General features: G+C 37.3%; 1 protein-coding gene across 3 annotated transcripts in view; it reads left to right on the top strand.

Annotated features, from left to right (window-relative positions):
• Positions 1-5,237: 5,237 nt before the first annotated feature.
• mapkbp1 (mitogen-activated protein kinase binding protein 1) overlaps positions 5,238-10,467 on the top strand; it is a 43,671-nt gene continuing 38,441 nt past the window's right edge. The window contains exon 1 of one of the 3 annotated variants that reach the window (XM_022672964.2): positions 5,238-6,487. In XM_022672964.2, coding sequence (XP_022528685.2) covers positions 6,374-6,487 — 114 coding nt within the window. In that variant the 5' untranslated portion in view covers positions 5,238-6,373. The remainder of the gene's footprint in view (positions 6,488-10,467) is intronic. The other 2 variants (XM_007251901.4, XM_022672965.2) reach the window with 2 other exon arrangements.

Raw genomic sequence — 10,467 nt, 5'->3', positions numbered from 1 at the left:
GAACTTTATTTTAAAATGCTGCCTATTCCAAGAAAATATTCTAGATTAACCCTAGAACACTAATGTTAAAATTAGTAACAATGTTGGGTGTACACTGTATGACAAGTTCTGGATTGCTTCTTTAATTTTAAAACATATAACATCATATAAAATAAAAAAGGTACCATGGATGACCCTATAAAAAAAAGCAGAAACAATATTGGAAAATCAGGTAATCCTTAAAAGGTGATGTTCTAGCCAAAAAATATATACTACTGGGAACTTGGTCTTTGGTCCACCTATTTCTGGGACAAGTGAGTGTCTGATTTAAACACAAAAACTAACATCAGGTAACTTACACCCATTAAATATGTTACGCTCTATTACTAACATCTGATGAAAATCACCCAAAAACATGCCTCTTGAAAAAAAATCATAGATGGGAGGAGGGAATCAACCATAACATCAATGAGCATCCTGAAGCTACCCAAAGTCTGATGCAACTCCACAAAACCACATGAGAAAATTGTGTGCGTTAAAATCAACCGGCGTTAGCGTTCTAAGGTTAATACATAAAAATATGTAAAATAAGTGATTGCATAAATATTCTCCTGTTTTAGCCACTCAACTGGTTCTAGTCTGAAAAATTAATTAAATAGAGATTACCTGAGTGCAGTAAATCTAAGGGATTGTAGTATAAAGACTTAAGTTAAATCCTTCAATTAGAAGGAACCTGAAGGAAAATGGCACATGCGTAATTCTGCCTAGAATGGGCTGTCCTCAAACTGAAAAAAGGAGACTAGTGATGGAGACCACCAAACCCCCCTTCACTACTCTGAAGGAGTTAAAAGCTTCAGCAGCTCAGAGATGAAAAGAGGCTGCATATGACAGTCTTAAACCGGATTCTTCAGTAGCATATTTTTTATGGGAGACTGGCAAGGGAAATGAATCCCTAACTACAGTTCATATGAAGATCAAGATCAATTGGAAGTAGATTCAAAATGGAGAAGCTGTGAAGCATGGTGGTGGCTGCATCATGCTATGGGGGAACTTTTTGTCTGCAAGCCCTAAAAGGCTTGTTAGGGAGTAGAGACAAGACACTCATGGATTAAGGCCTGTACTGCAAAAGCTAATGGTATGTTTGAAGCCTAAACCTTTCTTCACTTCTACTACAGTCAAGTCCATTTTGCTGTTTTAAAGAAAAACAACATCTTATATTTTGATAAAATTATCCAATCAAAGATTTTTAAGCCCTTATGAGCGTTGACATTTAAGGACAGCACTTGGGAATTACACAAACAAGTTGTTATTGCCTTGTGGTCACTTAACTACTGACATTTAAATATATTCCCTTTACGGTCTTCCAAGAACAGGGGGACCACTCCTCCAAGGATAGGCTTATATATAGCCGAAGGCAAGAGAGAGTTTTTAGGACCACTTGCCATTCCTATTAAAGTAAGTATTGATATTTTGCACCGTTTAATACAAAACATTATGAATTTTAATACTAATAGCAAATTATTAACTGATGTTAATAGATGTATTGGTTTAGGGATGCACAGTGACAAAACTGTAGATTAAGAACTGTATCGGCAGATAATTGTATGGGACAGATATTTAGATATGATGTTAAATCGTGTTAAATTGCAGGCCAATATGAATATCCAATAAATGTTGTTTCATGTAAAACTGTCAATTAATAATAATGTCTTTTTTATGTCAACAAGGAATTTAAGATACCAAACGAGAAATGTCTGAAGCCAACAGCAGCAGTTCTTGGATGAATAGCTGCTCTGGAACCCATGACCTTGTTCTTCCTTTGATTCCATACATCCACTGTCCCTACAACCGTAAATATGGTGTGCACATTTTGCCTCTGGTCTTTCACATGTTTTCAGTCATTGGTATCATTGGAAACCTTGGAAGCTTGTGGACCTGCCTGCGCCCCTCACAGCCTTGGAGTATTGGGTCTATTGGTGTCTTGAACCTGGCGCTATGTGATCTTACCTATCTGGGCTCTGTTGCACCTTGGGCTGTGTACATGAGCACAGATTACAACTGGGGAATGGGTCGTGTGTCCTGCTTTCTGGTTAACATCTCCTACTTTGTGGGTGTAACATCTAGCACCTTGTTCATTTGCGCCATCAGTGTCGATCGTTTTCTGGCTTTAGTTTTTCCACTGGAATCTCGAATGTTCCGCACTACTCGGAACAGTGCTTTGGTATCCCTGCTGCTTTGGGCCATCACCGCCCTCCTCATGTACCTCGGCTATCCCAACATTGTGTACTGGGTGAGGAAGGATGGTGTTCATATTTGTGGAGCAGTGGTGATCTCTAAGTACAGGGTAAACAAAGCTGCATATAATCTTCTGTCATACTACTATATTCAAGTGTCTGTACCCCTGCTTCTGATCATACCATCCTATGTAAAGATTATTGCCCGCATGAGACAGTCACGGCAGCAGTTAGGCCAAGCCAACTCAAGAGTTCGAGATAAACCCATCTGGCTGATCTCTGTTTTTATAGCCAATTTCCTGATCTGCTGGGTGCCAGGGCAGCTGCTTCACATTGTGGCTTGTATAATCTTCTTTAATATAAATGACTGCAGTAACACTTGTTGGGTTGCGTGGGTAGTCAATGTGCTAATGGAAACCTCTCAGTTACTTTACTGCCTAAATGCATGTCTGGACCCATTCATTTTCCATTTGCACCAGGGCTGCTTGGAGCAGCTTCACAGGGCAGTGCATTGGTTGACCAGCTGTGGGCAAAGATGGCAGCAGAAAAAGAACAAACAAAATTTAGCAGCACCACCCACACCTGTCAGTGTGATTCAACTTCAAAGCAGTAAAGATAAACATACAGTTGTTAAAAAACAATAGCTAAATTATTTTAGGTTCACATTGGCTAATTTTACAGTATTGCACCTTTTCACGATCCTATCTAAACTGTGTTATTGTGAATAAACTGTATATCAGGTGACTATGTTGAGTGAATAATCTGTATCAGTTAATTAAGTTGGGATGGGTTGGATATAATGTAGCTCTGATTTTTTTTTTTTTTTTTTGAGTGTGTAACCCAGTCTCCCATATTGTGGTATAGTAAATAAAATAACAGTCTGTGCTATATGAAACAAATGCAGCTTTGCATGCACTGTTTTACTGACCTATTGAATATACACTAATGTTCTTAAGTCTCTAAATCTATGCATTACAAAAGATTTATAGCGATTATATAAGACACTGAAAAATCTATGAGTAGTGTGTACTGTGGAGGTAACCTATAATTATGTCTCATCAAAATATATTATATTCATATAGTAAACTAGGTAAATTTAATGTAATTAAATGAATTAATCAGATCTAACTATAAGTATGAAGCCAAAAAATATGCTAATTTAAATAAATAATATTTTTATTGATTAGTTTTAGCGTTCTTAAAAAAATGTTTATAGTAGGAAGTATTTCAGTAACATATTGATTATAATAAATTATGCACAGGTGGCTATCTAGCAGCAACTTGTGGTTTTGTTGTTAGTTAATTTGTGGATTCAGACATGAATCACTGTTTCACTGACCATTTGAAGATTAATTGATTTTCTTAAGTCTGTACACATATATGCATTACAAAAGATTTATAGCAATTATATGAGAAACTGTAAAACCTATGTGTGTACTGTTGTGATGTCCTTTAAAATAAGCCTTATTAATCTTTAATATTTATATAGTAAACTGTGTCAATTTTATTTTATTTGAATTAGGGGTTAACTGAAGGGGTTAACTGCAATGTCTAAATCTTGCTCTAATCTTACTGAAGATATGGAGCCAAACATATACTTGAACAAAAAATCATTTGTATTGGTTAAATAGTTATAGCTATATGTAAAAAAGTTTAAATAATAGGAAATATTTCCATTTAGAATGATTAGAATTAAACTGTGTACAGAGCTATCTAGCAGCAAATTGTTGATTTGTTGTTAGTTAAATTTGTGGATTCAGACAAAAATCAGATTACTGTTTCATTGACCTAGGTACACTTCTTTTCTTAAGTCTGTAAACATACAGCTCTAAAATAAAAAGAGGCCTCTAAATAAGAGGCCACTTAAAAATGATAAGTTTCTTCAATTTTACCAAATTGAAAATCTCTGGAATACAATCAAAAGGAAGATGGATGATTATAAGTCATCAAACTAAGCTGAACTGCTTAAAAGTTTGCACCAGGGGTGGCATAAATTTATCCAAAAGCAGTGTGTAAGACTGGTGAAGGAGAACATGCCAATATGCATGAAAACTGTGATTAAAACTAGGGTTATTCCACCTAATATTGATTTCTGAACTTATTTTAAGTTTGAAAGCTCTGCATCCTTTTGTTATTTCAGCCATTTCTCATTTTCTGCAAATAAATACTCTAAACAACAATATTTTATTTAGAATTTGGGAGAAATGTTGTCCGTAGTTTATAGAATAAAACACAATGTTCTTTTCACTCAAACATATACCTATAAATAGCAAAATTGGAAAAAATGATTCAGAAACTGAAGTGGTCTCTTATTTTTTTCCAGAGCTGTCTATGCTTTTTAAAATATTTATAGAAATTATATAAGAAACTGTAAAACCTGTAGGGTAATGTAGTGTGTACTGTGGTAGTGTCTAATAATATTAATATGTCTTATTTAAATCTATAACAATTATAAAAACTTCATAAATTATGTCAGTTTTATTTTATTCAGCAGATTAGAGAAATATCCCTGTAGGTAGAGAGGTTTTTACATTATGATTTGTAAGAGACTTTAAAAACTCTGCTTAAGTGAAGGTGTGGATGCTGTGTCTACATGTTAATCTAATCTTACTAAAAGTATAGAGCCAAAATATACATACCATACATACATTATAAATAAATAATAGTTTGTATTAAATATATATAGCTATATTGTAAAAAATTATGTTTACATATTATTATTATTATTATTATTATTATTATTATTATTATTATTATTATTATTATTATTATTATATAGACGGCTGTCTAGCAACAACTTGTGATTTTGTTGTTAGTTAAATTTAGGGAATGTTATTTATAAATGTAGTAAAAATCCACGCCGGGATTTTGTTCCAAATGCATGCGCAATCAGCTGCAGCATGGCCGCCTAGTAAGGCGCAAAAACCTGGGATGGATTTATACTTTCTGGAACTGGATTAGCCACCGCTAGTGGTGAGTTTGGTGAGGTTTGAAAATTGCGCTTGACGCTGGGTGGCAGAGTTGTCCTTCAGTCACCAGTCCAACAGTCCAGCTGACTGGACGCTGTTGTAGAATTCAGCCGGTGTGCGAACGTTTATGAGGTCTTACAGCAATAGTAGATAAATAACAACTAAGTAAACTGTTTAAAAACCTAATGAAATGCGAGCCAGCCGTTTGTTTGCGGACCTAACGCTGAGCTCGTTAGCGTTAGTTAGAGGCCAGAACGGCGTATTTGCTTGGACGCTAGTTAGCTAGCGTTAACTAAAGCTAGTTAGCTAGGCTAGGTTAGCTTAATTTAATTTTATAGCTTTGCTAGATAAAGCTAGTGATAAAGCTGTGTTATATACATTGCTGTTAATTTACTACTAGTGTTTAACGCTTATGACAAGCCTCTAATACAGAGCAATATGACCTTTGACTAAAGCCGGTGAGTGCTCGGCTTGAATCAGTTTCTGCAGTTAACGTTATAGCTGTTAGCTTGCTTTAGCTAACGTTAGCTTGATAAACTGTCAGTTACACTAGAAGGTGAGGATATATGTTTAGTTGTCTCTTTATCTTTCTTTTATTTCGTTTGAGCTTTAAAGCCGAAATTATCTAGCTAGCAGTCTGTTGGGTTAGTTCAATTCATTAGGAGGAGCTCAGCTGAGTGTGAAGTGACAAACAGCTGGTTAGCTACAGAGGCTTAACCCACAGCGTCCCTCCTCCTACCGCATTCACCGACGGGCGGTCGCGTCTGTCTGTGTGTGTGTATGTGTGGATTTGTCCTTAGTTGCGTGTGAGGAGGGGAAATGACAGGGGACGTCTCTCCTCCTCTCTTAGAGAAGACTGTGACTGGTTTATCGAGGAACTGCTGACTGTGAGAGAGTGAAACATGGTCAGTTTCAGCGGTTCTCCTCTCTGCGCCGCGGACTGGAGGAGCTAACCTAACCTAACCTAACCTAACTGGAGTGGCTTGACCGACTGCGGAGTTGAAGCGGTTTCAGCCAATTCAGGACACGCGGCTGTTCGCTTAATTTTTCACGATTAAGCAGAGGTTAAGAGAAAATAGCCAGACCATGGCTTCTTTATTCGTGTGTAGCGATTTTTTAAAAGCATAGTCTTATTTAAAGGAGGTCAGGGTTGTTTGGTCTTAGCTGGGATTCCCATGAAACGAGATCAAGATGACGGTGGAAAACTCTACAATTAAAAATCGGATTAAAAACCTGCTCCGATCACCTTCCATCAAACTAAGGAAAAATAAATCTGGGAGAAACAAAGAAAACCTAGGAAATAAGGTACGTAGAATAACGTTAAGCTAGATTGCCTACTGTACAGTACAGTACTGTACAGTAGGGAAGCATATGGTGTCCTCATTCGCCGGTGGTGGTCTGTGATTGTTAGGTAGGTTAGTTAAGCTAGCTAACGTTAGTGGTGGAAAAAACACGTAACTTACACAGCTGCAGGCTGTATTTCTTTATGTATCCTTATCCTTCTTCTTTATCTAAGATTGATTTGTGTTTTCTACCAAGATCTAAACACTACAAAAGCTGCACTTGCATTCACATTCATTCTGCATGGCCAGTGGATCATAACAGTGCAGTACTGTAGCCTGTTAATGACAAGCTACAATAGCGTCTATATGCCTCTTAAGGTTGGCCCATTTACAACCTATATTGTAGTGCTAATGGGCAAAGCTGTTAAACCATCAAACTGACCACCAATATGTTGCCATAGTAGTGTTTCACCTTCCAGAAACATTTGGGGGAAAAAAGAAACCTTGTCATTCAACCATACCATTTGTTCCTTCCAAGGCACTGACCATACATGTACACATACAGCTTTTACTACAGTGGATTTATTTCCTAATCCTTTACATCAAAACTGACTTTTGTGTTATATGTCCCCAACTGTTACTGCATGTCAGCAGCACACTGAGCACTGCATTCCGTTCTGATTGTCTGTTTACTGCTGGTGACAAATGGTGACTGTACTTTCCTATTTAAGCCCGAGGGTGCCTGTGACTTGAAGATTGTTCATGCTACTGTTGAGCCATACAGAAACATTATTTCAAGCACTGAACCACCCTGCCTTGCATTGCAGGGCCTGATCACTATTCAAGCCAGTGTTTCTCAACTATGGTCCTGGAGGTTACCCTGCCTTGCACATTTATTTTGTGTTTTTCCTGCTTCCAGCACACCTGATTATCTCTATTAATCAGCTCAATTTAGAGTTGCATGCTGTGTGCAATGCAAGGAAATCACTAAAATGTGAACAGGGATGGGTAATTGCCATAGTCCAGCACAGTTAACTAATTTCCCTGCTCTAAAATACCTGTTAAACCTGGTCATTAACAGCTGAGTTGAATAAGGTGTGTTTTGAGCAGGAAGACAAAAAAAAAGTGCAAGAATCCGGCCCTCCAGGACTGGTATTACCTACCCTTGCTCTAGGACCAAGGTTGAAAAACACTGGGCTGAGCTATGTTGCACCTTGTAGACAGGTTCAGCAAGTCATGTGTATCACTATAACACCACAGTGCAATATGTTCTACACTGTGGTAAATATTATGAACTTCACTTTCATGCGTAAGTAGCAGTAAGACCTACCAACTTGTTCTTAAGTGCAAATCTCCACTTTTACCGAAAAAAATAAACATTAAAAACATAGAATCTGTTTCCATGTAAGAAACTCAAGTTACAGTGCACACCACTGCTTCATAAAAGACGACAACTCTAACCCTAAAGGCACTGAAGATTCTCATTGGTAGTGCCAGACAAAGAGAGCTGGTGTGTGTGTGTGTATACAGTATGTGCATGAGTGGGGCTCGTTCTGTTGTTCTAGACTGGGTTTTGTTTCCTGAGGCCCATGTGTTGTGCAGCATCAAAGGCAGAGCTGCTCCTCCCAGTTGTTCACTGCTTGCTGACCCTTTGGCTTTAGATTGTCTGTCTTTGTATGTGTATTGTGCATGAGTTAGAAAAGATTTCTAGAAATGTCTGCTTTACACACAGCCTGCAGCTTTAGAACTCCTCAGGATTGACCTTTGCCTCGTTTTGAGGCAAAATCAGCATGCAGTCAAAGTTCATCTGTTGTATTAGCCATTGTTCTCACACTGTATAGTCTGTTGGACCCTTCTATAAAACACTGGGGAGCATTTGTATACAGTAATTGTACTTCATGGATGGAGAGCAACTGTCTCTGATGACTGTTTCAGCTCTGCTGTACAGCCATACTTGGTATTGTAGGAGTGGATAGGGATGAGAATTTATAATTGTGTAAAACCTGAGTTTATAGGAGTGTGGTAAGAATTTTAAGAAAACACAAAACTTTAAGAGCACAATTATAATGGCTAAATGTTGGTATCTGCAGGTAATGCTGTAGAATAATTCTTAGCATCATACAGATGTTAAGATTCTTCTGATACTCAATGATACATTCCTTGTCCTTTTTGAACGCAGGACATTTGGATGACTCTAAACTACTGAAATATGACCATACAAATAGTTCTGTTTAATTTGATGTTAATCTGTTGTCTTTAGCTTTATCGCTATTTAATAATAAAATTCATATCATAAGAGTGTGTTGATTTAGTATGAGTTTACCAGACACAGCAGTGCTGCTGGAGTTTTTAAACACCTCAGTTTCAATGCTGGAGTAGAGGATGACCAATACAATCTTTAAAGCAACAAATGAGCTTCTGTCCTTGACTTACATCTACGACTAGATAGAAGTGTCCAATACAGTGGACAAGTGAGTGTCTAAAAACTCCTGCAGTCCTGTCCCATTATATCAGCACATCACACAAAAATATTAGCAAAAATATTGGCTAAGAATCTGCAATTTCCATGCTGTCGCTCTAGTACTTAGTTATGATGCTTTAAACATATTTTATGCTACTAGTTTTGGTATGTAAAACCCTAAATATAAAGTACACTTAATGTCTGTGTATGCATCTCATTGATTAATTGCTGTTTCTTAGTCATCTGCGCTATTATGCCATTGATTCTTGCTCAAGTATGTAGTACTGTATCTAAATAATAAATAACAGTGCAACTTTTAGCCTGTGTTACTGTGTTACTGCATCATGTGATCGGGCACTCTTGAAACATGCTAAAGAAGAGAAGGCTAATCTGAGTGAGAGAGAGGAAGTAGACCACTTGCACACCAGTTTTGTCCACCCTGTTTCGGTCTACATACATGGATTTTGGTAGACTTTTTTTTCCCTACATCCATGATTTGCACTGCACTCAACTGCTAACCAGGCAGTTGTTTAAACGCTAAAAGAAAGACGCTTTGTTTGATAATGTGCTTTAATATGGGAGTGTACCAAAATGTTCACACTGAAGAGACTGTCGAAAGCTAAAGGATCTGATGTAAGTGCATTTGTGTGTCTTGACTTGCAGCGCTTTGCTGGACAGTGAATTGTTAGTTGCATGGTGTTTAATATTAGAATGAGTTTAATACATTACTTTTTAATGTTTAAATTAGCCAAGACCTCTAAGGGAAACAGTTAAGGGTGTTTACATGGCATCCACAGTTTGCCCATGTCTCTGGAGTCCTACTTAACATAATGGAAATTCTTAAATCATCATTTCCATTTCAGACGACAGCTCTGTTTTGTAGCGTTACTTACCGGTGGAGCCATCCTGTTCTTTTAAATCACTTTAAACCATTTGTTGCACAGTGCTGTTATTGTGCTGCAGCACGCTGGATGTATTTCAAAAGAAGGCAACCCCAGAACATTTGTAGCACATTGCCTCTCATCAGCTCCTCATGCATGCTCCTGGCACAGATACTGTATATACTACACCCTTTCTTAGCCAGGACAGTCATTTGTCACTGTCATTCAGTTTACGCTCCTTAAAATCTAGTCATTAATCTTAACAGTTTAAGACAGAATATTACAGGAGCTTGTATAGCTCTTGTCAGGTTTTATCAGTCATGTTTTGTGTCTGTTTGCTGTTGATATTAGTAATGTCCTGCATCACAGCCACTCTCAACTGCCCAATGACAGAGTTGTTCTCTCTTCAAAAGGTCTCTTTTCCATTTACTCAGAAATGATAGTAATATACCAATGTGATGTGGTATCTGCCATGATGTAATGTGTCTTATTAGTATCTGATTTTTTAATCTATTCATCATCTGTAACCATTTGAGACATGGTGGTCACTTTAAGAAACCCTTTTTTCTAATTTCTTATTTTGCATTTATGTTTTAAAAGGAGAACCTCTACATTATCTGTAAATATTTAAAATATTCTGGTCACTGTTAATGTAGCACA

The sequence above is a fragment of the Astyanax mexicanus genome, chromosome 14 (genome assembly GCF_023375975.1).
Source record: "Astyanax mexicanus isolate ESR-SI-001 chromosome 14, AstMex3_surface, whole genome shotgun sequence".
Classification (NCBI taxonomy): Eukaryota; Metazoa; Chordata; class Actinopteri; order Characiformes; family Acestrorhamphidae; genus Astyanax; species Astyanax mexicanus.
Note: the sequence above shows the minus strand (reverse complement) of the source record. Positions and strands in the feature narration are given on the sequence as shown.